We start from the raw sequence: 23,560 nt of genomic DNA, 5'->3' as shown, positions 1-23,560 counted from the left end.
AAAATAGCAGTTTATGTGAAGAGCTGAAAAACTTGAGTCTATTAGCATTGACTGCAAGAATGGATTTTTTTTTTTCCTTCAAATACACTAATAAATAATGTATGTTGCTTGAACAACTAGCATTCCTTTGGACCAATGGACTATGAGAATCTCCAGCAAGAACTTGCTTTAAAAGAAACAGTGTGGAAAAAAGTGTCACCTGAATCAAACGAGGACATCTCCAGAACCATAGTGTATAGAATGGAAGGTCGGGGAGAGCAGAACTAAACGAATGGGTTCTAGTTTCATTAAATTCTTCATTTTACAAACCCTCAAGCATCTCTAGATTTAACTTGGATTTGAATATTGTTTGCCTGGTGTTCCATTTATATATATATTTTGTGTAAATTCTGTATGCTATACCAAAAAGACTGTCAAAGTTCAAGGGCGGGGTGGGGAAAAAGCATATGCAAACAACAAACCCAAAGCTGTTAACTGACTTTTGTAGTTACTTAGAACACATTTAGTTAAAAAAAAAAAAGGTAAATCTTACTGTTTTCAAAGATATACCATTTCTGTGTATATCTGTTTATTTTTGTTTATATCTCAGAATTTTGAGTAAATGAGCTGTAGAGCTAAGCAAGAACTTACATGTCCTCTGAGAAGGGTCAGCATGTAAAGATAGGAGAATATGAATTAAAATATAAAATAGTGTCAGCAAAATACAGCAAATTCCTGAATCTCTAAATAATTGTATATTAAGTGGAGATAGGTTCTGAGTCATGTTATTATCATATCCTTTCTTTTTTAATGTGAGCTTTCAAATTGCTTTGAACGGAAATGGACCCTTTGCATATGCCATGCTAGTGAAGATTATTTTTCTCTTTTAATCAGACCATTAATAATTACTGATGCCAATATTTAAATAAAAAGAGCAAAAATGGCTGGGGAGGAGTGGGAGAAGCGGGGAGGAGGAGGAAAAAACCTGTCTTATTTGCAAGTTAACTAACAAAGCAGAAAGATTTCTGACCCAACTGTTCTCTAGCTGCTTGTGCTGCCAGCTGGTAGTTATGACTCAGAAGTCTGCCTTACTAATAGTGCAGTGCTCCACCCTGGAGAGGAATGTAAGCAATCTGGGGTTTAGAGTGCTAACTAACTGAGCAGTGAGCAGGAAATATGTTCAGAGTAGAGCAGATAGGTAGATCTTATTAAAACTGTTTACGATTAACTTACTTTTCAACCATTAATATGTGCCCATGTTCATATATGAAGATCAGAGGTTTCAATTTACTTACACATGAACAAATTCTTAAAAAGTTATCATTAATTGATAACTTTTTTAAATGATTTTGAGTTTGCAGCTCTGTCAGTTTGCTGAAGAACAGGATTTGCATTTTTCTACAGACAACAGCATCTGTCAAGCTGCATAATTTGATAATTTGAGTATCTTTAGTAGGGTGTAGCTCAAAATGATATATTTAAGCTTCAAATAGGCTCTGTAGGCAATGCTGGACAGAGGTCAAAGATTTGCTAAATTCTTGACACTTGTAGGTATTAGATTCTTAATGATGCTAAAAATCTTAGAAAACTATTCTCTGTATCACTTTTATAATTGTGCAAATAATCTGATACATCCCATCCCCTTTACACATCATGCAGAGTCCGAGTTTATAAAACTGCAGAAAACTTGTCCAAGCAATGATAAATGGTATTAGCTGATTGAGGATTTTAAGAGGCAATGACATACAATTCCTTTACCTCTTCTCACCTTCCCCTGTCCCTCTCCCTTTTTAGTTTATCTAAAACTCCAAGGTGTGTTCATATGTGAGTTTTGCTAAAAGGAGAGTTCAATTTTTCCTGCCCCTCTTTTGACCCATCTAGATGTTTATGAGTTTAGGAAGATACATAAGGCAAAGTTGATATTCTCTGAAAAAGCAAGCTCCTCTTAATTGCTCTGTTTAGGTATTGTTATTTTGCATAAACTTTTGGAAAAAAAAACTCTGACGAAACCCTGAATAATCTTCATTTAGCAATGTATTGTAAAAGGATAGGCTCCCTGTCTTTGAAACCTGGGATGAAAAGTGTTTAAGCAATTTTCAGTGAATTTGAAGCCCTACTGGGATGAAGAGGTAGATCTGTGGTGCAGATGTCAGTAATAAGTGTCAGTCATAAATTGCTGAATAATAATTATTTTACAGTCTTATCACTGATGATAAGGTTAAGTTTGTCAGTGCTTATTCTGAAAATAAAGTGAGTAAAGGCAAAGTCTTGTATTATAAAAATCTCACCCATTTGAGGATTTTACAGTAAACTAGTAGATACAGAGACATAACAAGTATTCAGATCCTGCAGAACTACATGTCCTTACCTGAAATACCCTCAGTTGCAAGAGGGAATGTAATGTGTCTGTGCTGCTAATGAAAAGTATTTACAATGATGACGTTGCTGGTTAAATTACTGATTTAATTAAAAATGGAAAATGCATGATGCAGGATTTGCTTGATCTGACTCTACCCATCTGGATTTTAGTACTGTTTGAAGCCACTTCATGTGGTTGAAGATGGAAGATTTTTCCATCTGGGTTTCAACTTGAAAATAAAAAGTTTTACCCTATTTATGTTTGTCAGTTACATACAGAATTTGTGGTAGAGTCAAGTCCTGCGTGGGAAATAGAAAAATAAAGAAACTACTAGATCTTTAATATGCATAATAAGAATATTTAGGGTACAGCTTAAACAATCTTTATATATTTATATATATATTACAGTTCTGTAATATATGCTTTTGAAGCCTGTCTCAGAATTGAAGGCAGCCTCTAGCTAGGAGGAGAATCTCAGGAGGAGATTCCTTTGAACCAATTATTTTGTAACTTGCCTACACTTGTAGTTTCTTGTCCTGGCCTGCCATGTCTGCAGATGGCTCTTTTTTATGGCAGGGTGCCTGGAGGCCAGAGTTAGGTCTGCCCTGATGACTTACCCCACCTACATTGGGTCTGGTGAGCGGGTCCCAAAGGATGGGTGATAGAGGCTGGTCATTCCATGTGTGAAGTCTGCAACGGTTTTAGTGTTCACCTGTGCTACAGTAATAGCAATTCTTGATATTCAAGCATTTTAGCTGTTTGTTTGTTTTTCTTTGTCAGCATCATTAACATTTCATTAGAAATGTAAATGCTTTTTAAAGTTTTATTTTAGCATTTGTGTTGTACCTTTTGACTCAGTTGTTAAGTTACCTGTCTCGTTTTCCATTTTTCATTTGCATTGTATGTTATTTATGTATCTTGATTTCCAGCATGCTTATTTTTGTATTGTTTAATAAATTTATTTTAAGCTGATTTTTATTGTATTTTTTTTCTCTCAATTGAGAACACGTTTTTGAAGTTGAAGTTGAGATAGTGAGCACTCCATTCTTAAAAAGATTTTGGAAAAGTAGGTGGAATAAGCAGATTTAGTTAAACCAGTCATTGAAAACCTTCCTTAGATTTCTTAAATATTTTGTACAGTAATCTAATTATTTTTTCTCTTTGAACTGTTATCTTAGAGAGTTGAAGCAAAAGTCAAAGAAGCCAAACTTTCTCACTGTGACTTTTTTAATAAAAAAGTCCTGGTGCAGTAGAATATCAGCATCACTGTGTATTTGTCTGGTTTTGAAGATACAGATTCAGTCACTTGGAAAATATGTGGCTAATGGTACTAGTGCCAGGGTAGTAACTGCTGATCCTGAGCATTATGAGGGGAAAAATACAGAATAATAATCACATGTAGCAAGGAAGGTGGTCCAAACCCCACATTGTTTTAGTAGTGATAGTGGGGTCTGCCTATACTGAGGACGGCCATAATTATTAATTTAGCTTTTCTGTAGACTGGATTATAACATGAAATAATATAAAAATATCCCATATCAAAAGAGTTTATTCTGTAAAAGTCATAAAGATGATGAAAGGTAGAAGAGTAGTACGTACAAAGAGAGAGCCACTGGTGATTTACCGTGGAATTATTTTGGCTCTTACATTTTGGTTTTCATTGTGTATTTGTGTCAGAAGACCAGTGGGTGGGTAGATGAATAAAAAGGCAATGGATTCAGAAGAGGGTGGGTGGGAGGGGGGATGGAATATGTTGTTTTTTCATTTGTCTTATAGCTCTTGGTCTTGATACATACATGTCATTGATGCACAGTAGTTAGCTGTGAACAGAGCAATTAATTATGAACTTCATAATTTATGTATGATGTTTTAGTATCCTAAATGTTATTTGTAGGCTTTTAGTGTTTGGGTTTTTTTTTTTTAAATTTAAAAAATATTTCTGTAGTTTTCTGAAGGGAGTCCTGGAGCAGTTATTGCAGTGAAAGAAGAATAGACTTGTTTCGGTAGAGTTCTTATTGGGATGACTAAATACACCTAATAATTTGCCTTAGTTGCAGAGTCTAATTGAGCATGAGTGTTGCAAGTGTCTCTGGTAGTTTCAGGGATGGCAGGAGGCTTTAAATCAGGTAGAAATCTAACTAAAGCCTTATTATTTTTTTATCATGCCAGTATCTTGTCTGTTCCACACTTCTTGTCCAGTCTAGAAAGTGTGTGACTAACTAGTGTGTGTAATGACGTGCTTGGGTCATGCACGGCCCCATTTTCTTTCAGGAATTTATGTCCTAGTATGTTGAATAATTTAAATAGTCTAAATTATTAAAATACCTACCTTGAATCAAGCGTGGATTCCGACTTGCCATTTGCTCCCTCTAGAGAATATTGCATATGAAATAGAAATGCCCTGTTTCCTTTTGGTTTTCATGCAAGGAGGAGGTAATTTTTATTATCGGCATCTTAATACTGCTTTATGCAGACTTTTGGCATCACTCGGACACTTAGCATTTAAAAGTTTTTGCAAGACTTAAGAGTGGCACAGCTCTGCACGTGGTCCAGTTGCTTCTGGAAATGCAGGTGCATTTCTTCTCTGTGTAGCAGGGGTGTGTAATGGTTACCTCAGAGGCTGCAGTTTAACCTAGTTTAAAACCTAGGAGATAGAGTTCAGACTGGCAGAAGTGTGGTGGGGACACACTTGTTGGCTGTTTTGTTTATTGTTTTTCTGATTTTTTTTTTTTTTACCAGTTTAAGTAATTGAAACAGAACTTAATTCAGGCAGTGAAGAAGGGATGCTTGACTTAGTTAACTGGACCAGGCAGATTTTTAAAAGGACAAGATAGGCATGTTCACACGTGGGGAGAATAATAGACGCTTTGACACCTTGGCACTAAGGCTGATCAGGAAACAAGGTTGAAGGAAGGACAAGGGGGAAAAGAAGTAATTCTAGAATGCTTTTCTGCTCAAAAATGTTCCAGCCAGCCCTACGTTGGTGTATTTCATGTACTGAGCAGGCATGGGGGGGAGTGTATCTGCTGTAAGGTCCCGCTTCCTGTTTTAGCTGCTGCTCTACTCCAGTTCTGACCCAGCTGGCCTGGCACATAGCTGTGCCTTCATGTCTTTTTACAAAATTCGTGTGCACACTGTAAATTGGAAATTTATGTTCCTACTGTATCTTTTTTCTTAAATCAGGTCAGTTTTACTTATTGGGGTGCAGCCACCATAACCCATCTGTATGAAGTGCAGGGGATTCCGCAAGGTTGCAGAGCTTGAAAGGGATTCCTGGGGGTCTTACAGTCCAGCCTCCTGCTCAAAGAACGATCCACTGTCACATGGTGTTGCTCAGGGGCTTTGTCAGTCAAGTTTTGAAAACCTCCAGTGACTAGGTTTCTGTAATCTGAATGCTTTAACACTGTAATTGAAGAATTTTTTCCTAACCTACAGTTGGAATTTTCCCTTTCTGTCTCTTCACAGAGCATGATGAACTTACCATCATGCTGTAATCTGTTGGCCTCTAGGGAGTCCTAGAAGTGGCATAGGTAAAACTGGCTTTTTGTCAGCCATAACCAACATTTTCAGTTCCTGTTGTATTTTCCCCCTGCATTCTAAATATTTTTTTCATTTTATCATTGAAAATAAAGTTGTTTAAGGATTTGAAAAGACCATATTCCCTCTATTTTTCTATTGAAGCCTATCAGGCTAAACGCCAGCATGGAAGTATGTTATTTGCTGAAGGATGGCATGTTACTGTTAGGACCCCTTGTGATCAGAGCACTTATCCAAACAATGAACTGAGAACACAAGTGGAGTGATAGGAAGAGATAATATTGCTCACTTCCTGTTGATGTCATTCACCAGCCCAGCTTTTTCCTTGAGGCAGGCAACTTTATTGTTTTTTCAGGAATTACTCATTCAATATCTGGGTTTTTCTGACTGATAGACCTGGTTTTGGTTTTATGTGTAGTTTTGGCTTTCTGAATGGGAAGTGCATTTCACACGTCTTTTAAAGGACTTGTCTTTTAAAGTTCTCCAACGTGTAATTATTACAAGTCAAATAATTAAGATGCAATCTTGGTCTGAGAATAAAGTCTTCTGATTAAATGTGTTTAAAAAAGAAATCCCACTCTTATTATTGCAGAACAGGATTAAGAATTATGATTGAGGACATAGAGAAATGGGCTAAAACAGCTGAGTACATTTTGTTCTGTATACCAAGGCTGATGGGGAATAATATCTGTTTGCAGGGTTTGGAGATAAAAGCATGGATGTGGAAGATTTGTTTAAGCTACTAAATATTTCCAATACAAGGAAAACTGAATACACAGCCTAGAAATTAGAAAAAGATTTATAGAAACTTGATCCTAGTAGTTTAAAACAATCCTTCCCAATTAGAGTAGAGTACAAATTTCTGGTAAGAGTTCCCCATTCTTCTTTCAGCTGGTAGGGTGGAATCAGTCTGTTACTAGTGCACTTGTCCTAAATGTCTTCTGAGAACAGAGTCCTTTATTTTGGGAATAATTCCAGTTCCAAGTTCTGTATTGAAGAGTAAACTGTCATCCATAAATTGGGAAGTACCTACAGCCTGGGAAGCCAGGGCATGACTCCACTCTGCTCTGTTGTGTGGATATCAGTCCTGTCAATAGGTCCTTGAAAAGGCAGACATCCTTTTGTCCTGTCTGCTTAACACAGCTAGGTCACTAAAGCACCCATCAGCATTCCACTTTATTCATGTGACTGTCGTTGATCCCAGTCCTTTGGTCCCAAATCTTGCAGTGTTAGTAATGTCTGTATCCACTACTTCAAAGGCTCTTGTTTTTTTCCTGCATCCAGAACCAATGGCTCAGCATTCATTCCACTTGTTAAGGTTTCTGTATATATCCCCCATGCTTTTTGTTGCAGAACTGTTAGCAAGGGGTTAGTCTTTGAAAGGACTGAGCAGGAACTACTAAAGTCTGTATTGTGAGATTCCTGTAATAGTTTACTGCAGGAATTGTTATTTTACCATTTTGTAGCTTCAAGTCATCGTAATTCACTGACAAAACATTTAATTGCTGATGAGGAATGCTGAAAAAGTTTGACAGCAGAGTAAGTTAAAGTCTTTGAGAGGGTCATTTTTATTCATAACTTTGTTGCTGTCCTGTCCAAAGAATCATTTGTGTACTTCCCACCAAACTACTGATGGCAAATGCATACCACCCAGAACTGAAACTCTACCTGGTCTTGCTAGCTCAATTTATGAGTTTATAAATGCCCTTGAAAGCGTGTTTTGTTTTTTTTTTGTTAAAAAAAAAGTATGTGGAATCAGCCAACTTTAGGTCTAGTGAAAGATGATTGAATTTTTGCTTGATATTTTGAGAGTCTTTTCAGTGATGTGCTTAATTCTGTTGTCTCCAAAAGTAAGAAGTGTGTTAATTCATTGATACCAGAAGAAATTGGAAACAGCAGGTGGAACCAAGCATGGTCATGCTCATTGTAAACTAGTCAAGGCAGTTTTGGTACTTAATTTTCTCTCCTCTTCCCAGTATTTGTACCTTCTGAAATCAACACAATCATCCCCAAAACACAGGGTTGGGGATGGGTATGTCTGTACCAACATGGGTATCAAGCAAAGGATAAGGCATCTGTCAGTACTTGTTAGTGAGTAGCACTTGAGATTAGCTCCTCTTTTTCCAGGCTTGTCTGTTTGTCCAGGCACATGTGCATGGGGAGGGAAAATCTCCAGTCACTACATCATCATCTGAGTGCTGGGGAAGCTTCAGCATTAGGTGCTTTCAGGCCTTCTTATACCTAAAAGCTGAAGATGGTCTGTGAGCTGTTCAGGGGTGTCTGTGACATCAGTATTGGTTGTGTCCATCCTAGTACCTGTTCTTGACACTTTGTACCAGGCGTTTTTTGCTGGAATTTTCTTTCAACTACAGCAGTGTGTGTTCCTGAGGTCCTGTAATCTAATACTGATGGAGTCAATGACTCTGAATCTTGAGCTCTGACTTGTGTAGGGTTTTTTTCTGTGTACCCCTTGAACCAATTCATCTTTAATGGTGGTTTTATGTGCTAGAAAGGGGAAAGGCAAAACCAGTAATGCACTGCTTCCCACAACATTTTGGGCTGTCCTGCTTCTGATGATGGTATTGGAAAGGAGGAACTGCCCCATGTGCACACCCTGTTATGATACTATTTTCTAGTAAAATTCAGTTTGAATGCCCTGATTCTTGTGGGGAGAGGCTTGTATGAAAGGATTCAACTGCACTTTGCTTTGTGTGACGCACTCTCCACGTCTGTAGATCAAGTTCTGGAGTTGGGATTGGTGAAGGATTGTTTCTTCTGCCTCCGTCAGGGGAGGCGGGGGTGGGAGTGGGGGAGTTCAGGAACTTGGCTGGCCAAAATAGCCTCAGCTCACCCCATGGGGTTTACACATCTCGGGAGTGGAATAGATGGGCATGATCTTTCTGAAAGAATCTCAGTTACTCAAGGTAAGTAGATGTTTCACCTATTCTAGTAAACATTTTGTTTAATTACTTTTAATTCATCTTAATGAAATAGTTTTATCTGTAATTTAAACTGCATGAGTTTACTAATACTTTAGAATTAATCAATAGTCAGAACTGTAAATAATAAGGCATTGCAAATTGCCAGTGTTTGTTGCCATGAAACCAGGTCTCTGCTTCCGTCGCTTGCTGTCGTCAAGGCTGGTTCTGTCAGTGCCATTGTTACCATCTTTCAGGCGCTTGAGCAAAACCAAACATTGTATGAAGCAGACTGTTACTTATGGATCCACAAGCTGGATTTGAAATAGAGATTGTTTTAGACTTCGTTTACAAGATACTGAATCTCATTTAGCGTTTAAAAATTAGAATAATTCAGTGTAGTCATCTCTGAGCATTCATTGGCTGAATTAATTGTGGAACTGAGCTCAGCACTGTCTGTGACTCTTGATGTGTTCTGTATGAGTCAAAGGATATTTTTGTACTCTTGAAGAGTTTGCACCTCCTACCTGTTAGTTAATATAGGATTAATTAGCCTTTTCACAAGTAGACAGATTTTGTTTTGAGGAACACCAACCTCTTTCCAAAAATTTTATGTCCACTTGGTGGCCATCTTATGAGCAAGAAATTGGTGTTGGAAGAGGTGAATTCTGGTTTAGTCTGTCTTTCATGGCTCCAAATGTGATCAGAGGAAAAGTACCTTTTGTTTACAGTTACTGCTTCCTGTGTCCTTAAGCTTTTAAAATTTTATTCAAAATAGTACATTAATAGAGCAGGGGAAAAAAGAACAAACAGTTATGGTGTTGTGCTAGTTTGTGGCAAGTATCATTTTTAGATGACAAAAAAAGGACTTCAGGCAGAGATGGACAAAGAAATGCAGTTTACTGAAACATGTGATATCAATACTCTTAATTACTTGCAATTTTGAGTGGCATAATCTAGTAGTTTAAACATTTTGACTTATCTCCAAAAGGTTTGAATAAGAGGGAGATACGAATGGTAGAAATCCGTTTGAAGCCAGTGGCTGAGTAGGGGAAGAGGGGAACAAACCATCTCTACTTGACCTTCCATCCAGGAATGCTGCACTTCTCCTTTGGCAGCCCTTAGCCTGTATGTTTTCCAGGAAAGCAGATTGACAGTTCTTCTCAGGTTGAAGGAAGGGGTTTATGACTTCTGTTTTTCCTGGTGTCAAGAGAAATCTTAGGTGTATGTATTTGGTTTAATTAAATACTTCTTACATTCATGCACAGCTTCTGTGACAAGTACCAAGACTGAGCTACTGGTACAGGCTTGTTTGGATGCTTACTGAACCTAGTGAAAACTCTTTGCTCTGTTTTTGGACTTTAAACAGACACTTTTAGGACCACCGAAAATTTTTTTGTCAGTATGTACCAGGCAGTTAAAAAATGTAGGAAGTCAGAAGGAGAAAATTACTAACTTTATGCTAAAAGATTAAATTTGGATTTGAAAATGTTAATCGTTGAATTGCAATAAGATGCTTAAAAGCCTACTGGGATTTTGTCCAGCTTTTAAAAAAAAAGATAAAAATAATAACTAACTGGTTTACCAGAGGGTTTTGCAGCTATAGCAGTACAGTTGATTTAGAGCTGCTTTAGGTATGGATACATGGAAATACAGCCTCTTGTGTGGCTGCAGTCTAGACATCACTCATGGGAGAAGCAGCTTTGGGTTGTATGCATGGGTTGTGTTTGAACATGGCTGCTGGAAACTCTAAGGAGGAATAAATAAGTGTTTTGTGAGTCTCGTTAATTTTCTATCAACAGCACAAGCTATATGAATAAATACTGTGCAAACAGCATTTCAAGTTAATTCTACCAGGGAAACTCCAAAAATAAACTCCGTGGTAGCAGCTAGGAAAGTCACTTGTGGCAGCTTTGAGTCCAAAAATAAATGCTGCACCCACAGCTCATGAAACTAAAGGAGCTGGGTATGGTCCTCTGTCCCCAGCTGTGAAGAGGACCTTGCACCATCTTGAGGAAGAGAGGGGATAGTCAGAGGGTTAGAAAATGGGCTGGGGAAAAATATTGACAAAATCTTGTTTCCTGTGTTAGTTTCAAAACACAGAAGAGTAAATATTGACAGATTCTAAAGTTATTTTTGCACTTTCTTCAAATTACATGAGGAAACAAGGATAGATGGTGCAGAAGATAGGGTAAAGAGAGGGGAAAAGTCTTGGAAGAATAAATGAAAGTTTTGTGGAACAGCTAGCCTTGTTTGTATTTTCAAAAATGTCAATGTTTTAATGTGTGTAAGTATATGTATTAATTTTTGGATGTATCTTATTATTATTCGTAGTATAATGGGAACAAAGACCTTCCCAAAGAATTCTAACTTTATATTATGATCGTGTGTTCATTTGAAGTCAGGGGAAGAGGCTCTGTCAGAGGCAGTCGGTGTTGGGTTGCTGTAGAGGTATGTGGGATCAGATATCACTCTTACTGAAGCTGAGAGCCTCTTGCATGCTTCAGGAAATTATTTAGATAAATTATCTGTTCTTATGTAACTTAGTTTTCTGTAGAATAATGTAATGTTGAGGCTTAATCTAGAGACTGTTTGAGTGCCTTTAAGGATTGCCTATCCCTAGAAATATTCATGGGCAGAACCTGACCAGCAAGCTCTGAGGCTGCTTCAGAGCCAGCCCTCACCTAAGTGGACACTTAAACTAGTCAGGGGGTCTTTTGGTGAAGAAGACACAGCACTTAAGTCCAGGAGTTGCATCCTGACAGGCTGCTGGCACTGGGGTGGGGCAGGCAGGTCAGGTCCAGGCTGTGCTTGGAGGTTTCTGTGTGAGGGGTGTTAGGTGTGCGCTGCTCCAGCTCTGGCACTGTGGCCATCGAAATACCACTTCCAACTCCTCACATACCCTGGATTTTAGAGATCTGTGTGTGCCAGACTGAACACCAGCAGTTCTAAAAGCTGGATGAAACTTCAACCTATGGATAGAGCAATACCTACGTGCTTTTCACAAATCCATATTATTTTGGTTGGGTATTTGTTTACAAGTCAGTCTTAGTTTTTACTTTTAAAAGTAAATGCTTCACTTCCCCTTGGGTAATAGCTTTCACTTTATTTCATGGGAAACAAAGCAGGAGCTCAATTGCAAAAACAGACTTCTGACTGAGATTTCTTTCCCTAAAAAGTACAACTTGCCTTCGTACTGAACCATGGTATTTTAAAAGAAAACTGTGACAATCTCTTTTAGATTTGGGAGAGAGCAGTTTCCAGTTTATTGCAAATTAAATGTAAATACAAAAATGGCTAATTTGTAAAATAAGTGGCCCTATCTAGTGTCTGAAAGTACAGACATTTGCATCCTCTCTCGGATTCATCCCTGGTTTATCTTTGTCCTTTTACGGGCTGCTTATATTCTGTGTTTAATTTCAAAGTTAAGCTTCAAAATTCATTTTGAGCAGGTTTGAGGGTTTTCTCTTTTGTTTTCCAGTTTGATTTTAAAACCTTACATCCAGGGGAAAAAGCTGTCTAAAGGCTGTGTTTCAAGCATAGTTGAGTTACAAGTTCTGTGTGTAAAAACTGGATGACTAAATTGTTTACTTTGTGCTCTAGATTTACTTTTCCTGGTTTTTGTAGGTCAGCGTTGCAGTTTCAGAATATATACTGGTGTCTTATATTTCAGGATTTTTTTTCCATGGATAAAATAAGCATCTAAAAACCAGCAGTTCTTCTGGAGAGCAGGAGGAGTGATTGCTTTTTGCTGCATACCCCGATGACCCTCATCAGCTTTAGGAAAAGCAGCAGCTGAAGAGCGCTACTGTGAAGTTGAATTTCTGTTGATTCAGGAGCTTTTATTGCTTTGTGCTTGTGGCTCACGTAAACTCTTTGCTCCTGCTGTCCTTGTTAGTGCTTGGCCACTTGCAGAGGCCTCTGGAGTAGGCAGAGTTTGGAGTAGCCGGTCTCTTTCCGCTGTGAAGCGTTAATCCCCGTTCACTAGACGAGTGCTCACCTTGGGCAGCTTAACAGTCTATTTTTTGAGTTTCCGAGTTAATCCTGCGCTGAGCCGGATTAGCCGTGCTGTGTGCTCTGAACAATGGGTGCAAAGCTGAGCTCATGGGCAGTGGCTGCCGCTGGCCGTGGGGTCCCTGGGGCCACCTGGCCCCCGGGCCTTGGCTCATGTGCTCCCTGTGTCAGTATGGCCCCGCTGTCTAACGGGGTGGGTGGCCTTCAGCAGGGTGAGGAGGGAATGTGTGGGACATCGCTGAACCCTTTGGCGCTCGTCATCCTCCCAGTTGTAACAATGTGCTGCCAGGATCTGCAGTTTGGAACTATCATCTGACAGACTTTTGGTATAAATAGGGAATTGGGCTGTGTCACCCTTGCTGTGCGTGCAGGTGCCCCAGGAAGGCAGCCAGGATGTCGTGCGTGCAGATTAGCCGTGCTTGGCGTGGGTGGGTGGTGGTGGTGTGGATAAGTCAGGTCACTTCCAGACAAGCCCTGCTGATTGCCCTGCTGTGCTCTGTGCTGGCCAAGAGCTGCAGGACTTCATTCCCATTGCCATGCAGCTCTCCTGCAGCTGGGAGGGTTTGTCAGGAGGCTGGGTGTCATGTTCCCATGGCCCTGCTTACCTGGGACCCGCGCTGGGATCCCAGTGCATCAGGCCTTAGGGTTGGGTGACAGTCACGTGTCATTGGGGAAGTCCTGAGCTGCAAGAGCTGAAGTTTATATCCCAAACTGTCTCTATACCTCTGTGCTGTGCAGGGGAACATTTAAAACTTTGTTCTTCAAGCCAGTTGGCCAGGAGGGCAGCGTTCCCAAAGGGAAATGTTGCGTCCCAGTTTAAGCACAGAAAATGGGATGTGAGAGAAGAGTGTGCTGCTCATTTTCTCTCAGCTAACTCTACTCTCTTTTTTTAACTCCTTTTGTTGTATTTGAAGGTCTCCTGTCAGCACACTCAATCTGGTGCATAGTAAAGTTCAGATATGGTAAAGTTCCTGAGAAACAATATGCATTTAAACCCTTTTTTTCCTCAATATTTTTAACATCTCTGAAGGCTAGCCTGTGACGTCATCCCTAAATATCATGGAAAGAGCACTGGAAAGTTTAGGGGAGTTTGTTTATTTATCCTTGTTTGTATTGCCTTGAGCAGCACTATTATAAACTATTGGGCTTGACTGTATTGCTCAGCCACCTGGAGAAACAGTAAAGCTGTAAGTAATATTTTTTTAGAATGTAAATTCTGTTATGTTTTCAAAGAAATTGGAGGGGGAGATGTTCTCAGGAAGCAGGACAGAGTAGGAAATTAAAATCCTGATTCAGTGACCTTTTTAGCTAAGAGCTTCTCATGGAATTAATCCAGCTTTGAGCTAAATTAATTTTTTCTAAAGGATTTGTTTTCCGTGCATGCACAGCTGTTTGGCTTTTCTCTTCTGACCCAAGTGCAGTGCAGAGCAGAGGCTCTCCCTGCCATGCTGGAGGTGCTGCAGCAGTAGCAGAAAGGGACAGAGCCCTGTAGTGATGGGGACATGCAGGCAGGACAGAGCATAGAGTTAGTACGGTCAGCTGCTTGGGTTTGGTTCCCACTTGAGCTTTGGTTGTTTTATATTAATGCTGAAGCGTGAGAGCCAGTGGGTAGAAGGTGTCAGGTCACTCTCCTGTCATGAGACTGTAGCAGTTAATTTCCATCTCTGGGCCTCGTTTTTCCATCTGAGTGCCAAAAATGATGTCAGAGTTCTCTCTGTGAGGTGTTTGGAGTGGTCTTCTGTTGATGGGATTAGAGCCAGGCAGTGATAGACACACTTTTCTTCACTAAAAAATAAAATCCTCTAAACCCAGTCTGTGTAAAGAGGGAATTGATTCCATCTCAGTCTTGTACAGTCATTTGCTATTAGCCATCATGAGACCATTTAAATAAGTCTGGATTTGGGTGTGCAGCTCAAGTAGGAAAGATTGTTGTTACAAATGCTCCACCAAGGCAATTTGCATGTTCCAGCTAAGCCTTTCAGGTCGAGTAGATGTGTTGAAATTTCACTTGCAGTGACTTCAGCATATTAACACTGAAGTTAAACTTTTTTTTTATTAGATTTTTCAAGTTGGTACACTGAGAAATTGAAAAACAAAAGAAAAACTCTCATGTTTTGCCCAAGTCCTTTGACAGTGCACTTGCTGTGTGCTGGGCATGTGCTCCCTGAAAGGCAGAGGCAGCCCTTGTTCTTCTCTGTTCCTGTGTGGTCAGTTCACATCTTAGCACTGCTTGAAGGAGACTTCTTTGAAACTTTTAACATATCCAGGCTTAGGAGGTATTTAAAATAACTGTCATATGAAGCTTTGGACTAGGAATCACATTAACACTGAGTTTCCCTTTGCAGCTTTCAGTGCTGTAGAACACTCTGTTTGTGCTTTTGGGGTTTTGGGTTGGTGCTTTTTTTTTTTGCCTTTTGGTCTCCTGTGTTTATCTGAAGTGTCTGCTGCAGCGGTGTGACTTCCTGCCACTCTGAACTCTGGGTATTTCCTTCCTTGGACTTGGCCTCGGCGTAGTTCTTGAGCAACAACAGTCTTGATTTTTCTTTCTTGTGCTGTGCCTGTCCTCACCCACAGACTTGCAGGACTGTTGGCTGGAAAGGACCTCTGGAGGTGGGGGTCATTTGGTCACCTCCAATGTGAAGCAGGACTTGAATCCTCCATAACTTCATCCACCTGAGTCCAAGACCTCTAACACCTACTAACCTGAAGGTGAAAAAACGAGGTGTGTTTCTGATCTTTAGCATTGAATGACACAAGTATTCCTGAGGAACCTTTCTGTGCTGGTTTTGCTGCCTGGATAACCAGGACTATATCCAGCACTGAGGAAGGAGTGTTGTGCAGAAGAGGGTTTTGTTGTAGCTGAGTGAGCAGTGCTCTGTGCTGATGGCATGATGAGAAGAAAACTGCCAAGTTCCTCTGCTTCAGTGCATGTGGGTTTTCTCTCCCATTTGACAGAAGTTGGAACAGTTTCCACTCTTGGTTTGATCCTGCCATACAGCTGTATGGTAATGTGTGATCCAGCTCATATATAGCAGAGGGACTCCATCCCTTCTCATTTTATTAAATTTTCATAGTTATGGAATTATGTGCAGTCGGAAAAGGTAGTTTCATGGCTGTTGGGTTGAAGGTAGTAAACTTTCTGTTTCCAAACATTAGGAAAAATTGTGTTCACCAGTGCAGTTATAGAAGCACCAGCACTGAATGTGGATCATGAGGATCGTGAGCCACTTGGTGAGAAACTCACTCACAGTCTCTAAACACTTAAATTAGTTGCTTTTTGCCCTACCTAGTTTGAATGGACACAGCTCATCTGTCATCTTCACTGTTTTTTTTCTCCCCTACTGTTAAACCTCCCAAAATCTTATGTTTGCCACTCCCACTTTAGAGTTTATTTTGGTTCTTGATTTTTTTGCAATGGACCTCTTATTTCAGGCTAGTACTGTGTGAGTTTGGGGGTTAAGAATCTGTACTTGACTTTATGGCAGCTTAAGTGAGATTCTGCACAGATACAAAGCTTCTGGCAGCAAGTGCTGTTCACATAGTAATTTTTTCTCAGTGTAAATGATGGCCTCTTACATGATGATTTAGTATATATCCTTCTTGGATTAATACTCTCTTGAAAACTAAGACCCTTAAGGTGCTCATGGAAATGGTATATTCTTACTTTGAATTCAAAATGTATTTTGTGTTTGCAGATTTCTAAATTTTATTGAGTTAACTTTTCTTTGTGTGTGAACCCAGTAAAACTTCTGTTGTTTATGGATGCCTTTTGAACAATTTCATTTGTTCATTAACAAATTTTCACTTCATAAAATTTGTTAACTTTTTGGCCTGGGCTATGCTGCTGGTAGAGTGGGGTTCAGTTACGGAATCAAGGTGTGTTTTGTTGCTAGTAAATCCAATTCTTCCATAAAATCATTGAAGTCTTTCTAGAAGCAGGAGTGATGGTAGCCCCAAAGGGATTGTTTCAGCTATGATGGCTACATTTTGCTTTTTTTTCTCAGCTTGAGCTCATTCTTGACCAGTTTCGGATAATTACTCGACTAGTAATTGTCCTGCTGAATTTGTTGGCTTTCTCCTGTTTTTTGTATCCTGTTACTTTTGCTGTTGTACAGGGAGCAGCCGTGTTTCTTCTCAGTTTTACTTCTTCTGAACTAAATAAGCACATATTTTTTTTCTATGTGTCTGGATTTGTATTTCTTTGTTTTGATCTGTTAAGAAGTTTAGATGCATAATAATGCAGCCTTGGATTTTACACACTATATCTTAAGAAAGGAGCAGCTTTAACCTCTCCCAGAGGTTGCTGAGAGACCTGGCCTAAGATGACTGTGTTAGAAAACCTCAGAAACCTCCAAATTACATTTTGTCACATCATTATAGAAAATGGCTTCTTAGCAAAATGCTCAGCTGAATCCAGAGGGATTCTGGGCCCTGGCTGCACTTGGAAGGTTTTTTGAAAAATGGAATGTGTGTTATTTTTATGTTATTGCTTTATTACACATTTGCATTTCCCAGAAACATCAAGAAGCCCAGCCAAAATGGTCAGCTACCTCTGAAATGGTTTTTATGAAAGACAAGAGTGTCCTTTGGTCATCCTAGATCCTGAAAAGGGAGAGTATTCAGCACCTGCAGGACCTGAAACGTGGGAGTGCAGCCAGCCTGGTCTGCCTGCAGGGCCCCAGCAACAGAGCAGTGCTCAGCTTCTCCCTCCCTGAGGAAAACGCCTGAATCATCTTGATGAAATGTAGAGATTATGCAACCAAATTGCCCTTTCACACCTGTGTTTAAATACAGTTTGCAGCCCAGTGACTGTAAAAGATGTGCATTCTTTTGGGAGATTTTGGTACTTAGGTATGGCTGTGCTGTTTGCTATGGAAAGCCCAATGAGACTGTGGTTGGGTGCCCTGAGCTGGACTTGCTGGTGCAAGTCTGTGTATCTGTGACAGCTACAAGATCACCCCAGGAAGGTAGAAACGCCGTAACCCTGCGGGGCAGTGGCTCATTCCCGTGGTCCTGCAACCCCGATGCTGAGCCAGGGCTGGAGAGGAGGCAAGCCCAGCCATGGGGCAGCTGGGGGAGCTGCCTGTGGGGTGGGTGGGCTCATAATGCAAGCTAAAAAGGAGCTGCAGTAGTTTGTGGGTACTGGAGTGAGGATGGCTCTGTGTCCCCTTTGTATTTCCATCCTGGCCTTTGCGCCACCTTCTCCCTATAGTTGGGTCTCTCTTTGCGTCAGTGCATATTTGAGGTGTAAAAAACAACAAGCAATTCCACAAGTGTGGTTTATAAGAGGCACAGATGTTGGCTCATCTGTGGCCTTGTGAAAATATGCCAGTGTTCTTGCGGGAATCTGTGGGAGACTTGCTTGTGGGTGGGGATTTTTTTGTTTTGTTTGTTTCTCCTCCTTGTTGTAGAAGGTCAATGCAGCATCGGTTTCCTCCTTTATCTCTGTTTTTGGCTGGTGGCAGCGGCAGAGCTTTGTAGACTCAAAAAGCAAAAGCAGCATTTAGAAATTTTACTGGAAATTACTGATAAACAGTGGCTAGAAGTGGCTGTATCAGTTCATGAAAGAAGCTGATGTGGGACACTTGAAACGATCTAGCTTGTCATTTTTGGCTCTTGTTAAAACTTGTGGAGTTGTTATAGCCAGGACACATTTTTAATGTGCATGGGGCAAGGTTGGTGTAGCCTGACAGTATTGTTTCTTCTCTTCTGCTAACACAGATTTGTCCTGGCACTAGGAATCTTTGCAGTTAATAAAAAAAAAAATAAAAAAATCTTACTTTTCCAGAATGAGTTGGTCTTATGAGGAGTTCATGGTTTTATGAATTGTTAAAGTGATACTGTTTGTGCAATTGAATACTTGGTGTCATTGGGCAATCAAAGAGAGAAATACGGTTTGTCCATCCAGCAAGCTCATATTTTTTACCACAGTACAGCAGAAATGCATGTTTTATAGTTCTTTTACTGTCTTTAATGACTTCAGCCTTAGAAAGACAGACCTTACAGTACTGGTAGCGAAGCAAGCTGGAGTGAATTTTTCCAGTGTTTTATGCTGTACTGCAAAATGTGGCCAAGCCAGGGGGTACAATGAGCAAGTTTCTTAAGCACTGAACCAGCTGGCCACACTGGGCTTTTCTGGGTTTCCTTTTTGAGGAAAGAAGATCAATAAACTGGACTTCATCTCTCTTTATAGGTGAAGTCTGTGATAAATCTGCTGTTTGCTGCCTACACAGGGGATGTGTCTGCACTCCGGAGGTAAAAATCAGTGGGGGTCTGGGAACAGGAATGCTGCTTGTTTGGTTCCTGCTGTTGTTTATTTATGAACATACACATGCACTGCTTCTGTGTTGGGGACATTGAGCTGCATGAGCTAGAGATTGAATATGTTCACCCAAAACTCAACCGAAAGACCCAAACCTAACCATCAAAGAGGTACCCTCAGCAGAGGGATGTTGTTCCATGCTAGTTTTGTAACTTGCTTCAATTATGTAAGACTTTTCTCTGTAATCTTTTTTTAAGATTTGCTCTGTCAGGAATGGATATGGAGCAAAGAGACTATGACTCACGGACAGCCCTGCATGTGGCAGCTGCAGAAGGTAATGTCTCCTCACATGTCATTTGCTCTCTCTGTCAGTGGGAGGTGGTCAGCTTGCTTTAGAGTATCTTTGCTCTCTCTGTGCATACCTGCTTTTGTCTGTATATACGTGGGTGTATATAAGTACATATATTCACAAACCTGCTTTTCTTATAGGACATGTAGATGTTGTTAAGTTTCTACTGGAAGCATGCAAAGTGAATCCTTTCCCCAAAGACAGGTGAGTGGTTTTATTGCTGTTTTGGGGGAAAGATGCTCCAATAGCGTCTCCATACTCCCTGAGTGAGGTGTCTGTCAAATAAGAGTGAAATGTTTTGATCCAGTCCACTGAAGCAAAAGGAACCAGGTCCTTTTTTGTAGGTTCTGCAGAGCAAGCAGGAATAAAAAATTATGCTCAGCTTAATGAAGTAATTCCACAGTTACTGAACTGAGTGTGGTCTGTGTGCTGAATTACCAGCACAGCATGTAAAGAACTAGATTTTTGGTGCTTTCGGCTCTGTGCTTCACATGCTGGTCTTAAAAATACTGTGTTACTTCTTGTAGGTGGAATAACACTCCTATGGATGAAGCTTTACATTTTGGACACCATGATGTTTTTAAAATTCTCCAAGAATATCAGGTCCAATACACGCCATCAGAGGATTCCAACAATGGGAAGGAGAACCGAACGGTTCATAAAAATCTGGATGGCTTACTATAATCATCTTCAGCTAGATCCTAAGAATCAAATCACTTACCTATTTAATTGTGGTATACATAAGTAATGAAGAGCGTGTGTGTTTCTATCTGATAGTGGTATATATTTTACAGAAGTCTCTGTTACTTCAGTGTTACGTTACAGGAGTTTCTATACGCACAGGACAAATCCAATCTCTTCAAAAGAAACAAAACCAACTAAGAATCTCCCTCCATAATGTGAGCAATATTACCTCATGCTGCATATAATTGATGTATAAAAATATTTAGCTGTTGTTGGCTTTACTGTGCACTACTTAATTTATTTTTGTGTTCTATGTAAACTCTAGTCTGTGGTCAGGAATTTTTTTGCTGAATTTTTTTTTTCTCTAGCCCTCTGTTTCCAGTATGGCCAAGGTGAGCCAGAGTACTGTCAGGTATGAGCGTCAGTGAGGTTTTTTGAAAGCTGAAGATGCTGATGTAGATTTAGGCTGGGTGTGTTAAGTAAGGACCTGCACTTATCTTTTGGAAAAAATAGAAAAAACCTGTTTCCACACAACCTTGTTTACATAATATAAATATCACAGAGTATATAGGTGACAATTGTCAATGGTCTAGGCTTGTTCTTAGAGGTAGTCTTGTCAGGGAATGTGTTTAAAGGTTTGTTTGACCAAATGGCGTAGGGGAATGTGACTTGTAACACTGGTGTGTAGTGGGGTTTTTGTTTGGAAGCGTTTCTTTCAGTTCCCTTTGTCTTGCCTCCCTCCTCTCTCTCCATGTTCAGCTGCTAAAGTACTTCCCTGTGACTGGGGAAAGCGGGTGCTTCCACTCCGTGCAGGTGTTCCTTGCAGGTCTATTTGCACTACAGCAAGCCTTGGCAAGCCTCAAACCCCCTCTGGGGCTGGCAGGTGGTGTCCTGGGTGGGTGCACCAGGAGCCAGTGAGGGGAATGGAAGTACAGGAAAGACAAAGAACTAAACCAAATACTACATGTAACTCTGAACTAATTTAGGCTTGTAATAAGGAACACGGACGGAGTGAAACAGCTTTAAGGAGCATAGAGCCAATCAAAGCATGAGCAGAGCAGGAGATAAGCCAGGTTTTTGAGTTTGTTCTCTTCCTGCACTGCCATCAACCAGGGAGCAGGATATTGCATCAGTGAGATTCCGCTGGTGTAGAACGGGAGTTCAGCACCAGGAGCACAAGTAGGTAAATGCCTTTTGTGGTGGCATTTAATGTCTTGCCACTGGAGCCAGCACGGCACTTGCCTTGTCGTGGGAAATGTAGATGTAGATATTTGTTGTTTGCAGGAGTACAATGTTAGCACAGCTCTCTGTCCCTTGTGCAATTGCTTCTGCCAGTACTGTGGCATAAAACCTCAGAAGTGAGCTGTCACTTAAGATACTCACAAAACACATCAGTTGTTGGACATAGGCAAGAATTTTAGCACAAGAATTTTAGGCAAGAATCGTTTAGCACATGGAAAAGGAGACTGTGCTTGAGAATTGTGTATATGATGGTTTTTATCCTAACACGTAGTGTACAAGTCATTAGATCTCAAAGTTCAAACTTTCTGTGTTTTGGCACCAAGATCCTCATGAAATAATGCCCAAATTCTTTCTAGAATGGCCCAAGCACTTTATAAAGATGATCTGAACCACATTATCCTCCTTTAGCAATGGGTACACTAAGGCTTAGAGAGAAATAACTTCTCCAGAGCAACCCAGCAGGTCAGTATAGTTGAGAACAAAACCTTTCTAGTTCCTGTACAGTCTCTTGTTGATATGCCATACTGCCTTCCTGCAGGGAGGACAAATCACATGGAAAAGTGCTTGGTACTCATCACAAACAGTGACTGTCTTCATGATGATGAAATCTTGGAAGAGTCTGAAAGTCTAAAGCCCTGAAATAGCATTTTGAAGCTGGCTGGCATGGTTATCAAACACTTTTTCTCAAAAATTTTACTGTTCTTAAGCTGGTTGGGTTTTTTGGTTTGGTGGTTTTGTTTTTGTTTTTGTTCTTCTGAAGATCAGCTATTTTTCTGAAGGCTTTTAGCCCCTTCTTTTCAAGTCCTGTGTCACCACCACCTCAGTTCTAACCGAGACCTAAACAAAACAGCCTCTTGGTTCTTTGTTGAGCCACATTGGTCACTGAGCAGCACAGGCCTCTTCTCTGCTGCACCCTGAACTAAATTCCAACATGTTTTCTCTGGCAACAGATCTGTTGGCTGTAGTGTAAATGAATACTTTCAGATGGATTCTACTTCAGTATTCTGAATTTCTGTGGTAATCTGACTTCTTCCATATTTTTTCCCTATTAAAACACATCCTATAGCTTCTCAGAAAAATACCTGATTTAGCTTTATTCACCTGACATTGCATTGTTCAAACTGGCATTTTAAAAAGATAAGTATATTATATAGTACACATATATAAACAAACCAAAAACCAAAAAGATTTTAACTGGGTTGACATTGAAGATCATAGCTGTCCCTAGAGTTAACACTTTCATGCCGTGTGCTTTTAGCCGGTCTTAGCTTCAGTGCATTTTTGCTGGTTAGTTTTAGTATTTTCTCATTGTGAGAAGATGGATTATTTTGTAATGTCCAATTCAGCGATGCAGCTACTTAGACATGGCGTTATTTATGAATATAAATATATGCAGTACATTGGTTTGGCTGTTTATCATTCATGACACTGACATGTAGATTTTACAGTAAATAGCTTTTGGTTATCTTATCCAACGCTGACTTCCTTATGCTCCAAAGAGGATTCCCCCACTCCTTTGTTTTTATGTCATATATGTTTCTTCTGTATCACAACCTAAAAATCGTTAAGCTAACTTAATGCTTTGTACTCAGAAATCTTGTGGTAGTCTTAGCATTAATTAGCCTATCTTTGTGAACAAACTGTATTGTACCAGATTTTTTTGCTTCAGAGCTGGACTATCCGTGACTATACTTACTGGCAGTGTACTTCTGGTCATTGTAATTGACTGGGCTGATCTTGACTTTAGATTCTGTATTGTGGGGACTAGACAGTGATGAATGTATTTCTAGCAGTTTCCCATGAATGAATCTAAACTTGAGCTGTACTGGTTCTGAAAATGAAAGTTATTTATTTTGAGAAATAAATTCCAGATAGTGTTGCTTTTTACAGCATAATAAATGGAAATACCAAGATGATGATGGTGGTGGTTGGTTTTATTGGTTATCTATGTGACTGCCATTGAAATAAGTCTTCAGTCATGGAGAAGGCTGTCCAGGAAAACCTACTCTGGTCATTTGCACTGTGCAAAGCTTACAGGAAATCAGAATTAATTTATATAATCTAGCTTTTTTCTGATTGTTTTTTTGAAACCTACACTTCCAGAGCTGCATTCTTTTACTGATTGCTTTTTGTTAATGCTGGAATTTTTAAGTGGATTGTCCAGGTACTTTCAACAGCTCTGGCTTTCTCTTGCCTACTCTTCACTCCTGCTATCC

The 23,560-nt window shown here is 39.9% G+C and overlaps 1 protein-coding gene across 3 annotated transcripts in view; it reads left to right on the top strand.

The window, feature by feature from the left end:
* The window catches only part of GLS (glutaminase), a 66,184-nt gene extending 42,924 nt beyond the window's left edge, over positions 1 to 23,260 (top strand). For 2 of the 3 annotated variants that reach the window (XM_051787779.1, XM_051787776.1), the window contains exons 15-18: positions 19,001 to 19,062; positions 19,327 to 19,403; positions 19,559 to 19,622; positions 19,946 to 23,260. In XM_051787779.1, the coding sequence (XP_051643739.1) occupies positions 19,001 to 19,062; positions 19,327 to 19,403; positions 19,559 to 19,622; positions 19,946 to 20,102 (360 nt within the window). In that variant the 3' untranslated portion in view covers positions 20,103 to 23,260. Of the gene's footprint in view, positions 1 to 120; positions 3,311 to 19,000; positions 19,063 to 19,326; positions 19,404 to 19,558; positions 19,623 to 19,945 lie in introns of those variants that run through there. The other variant, XM_051787778.1, reaches the window with a different exon arrangement.
* Positions 23,261 to 23,560: the final 300 nt, after the last annotated feature.

The sequence above is a fragment of the Manacus candei genome, unplaced genomic scaffold (assembly GCF_025592945.1).
Source record: "Manacus candei isolate 608988 ecotype Guabito, Panama unplaced genomic scaffold, ASM2559294v1 h1tg000023l, whole genome shotgun sequence".
Lineage (NCBI taxonomy): Eukaryota > Metazoa > Chordata > Aves > Passeriformes > Pipridae > Manacus > Manacus candei.
Note: the sequence above shows the minus strand (reverse complement) of the source record. Positions and strands in the feature narration are given on the sequence as shown.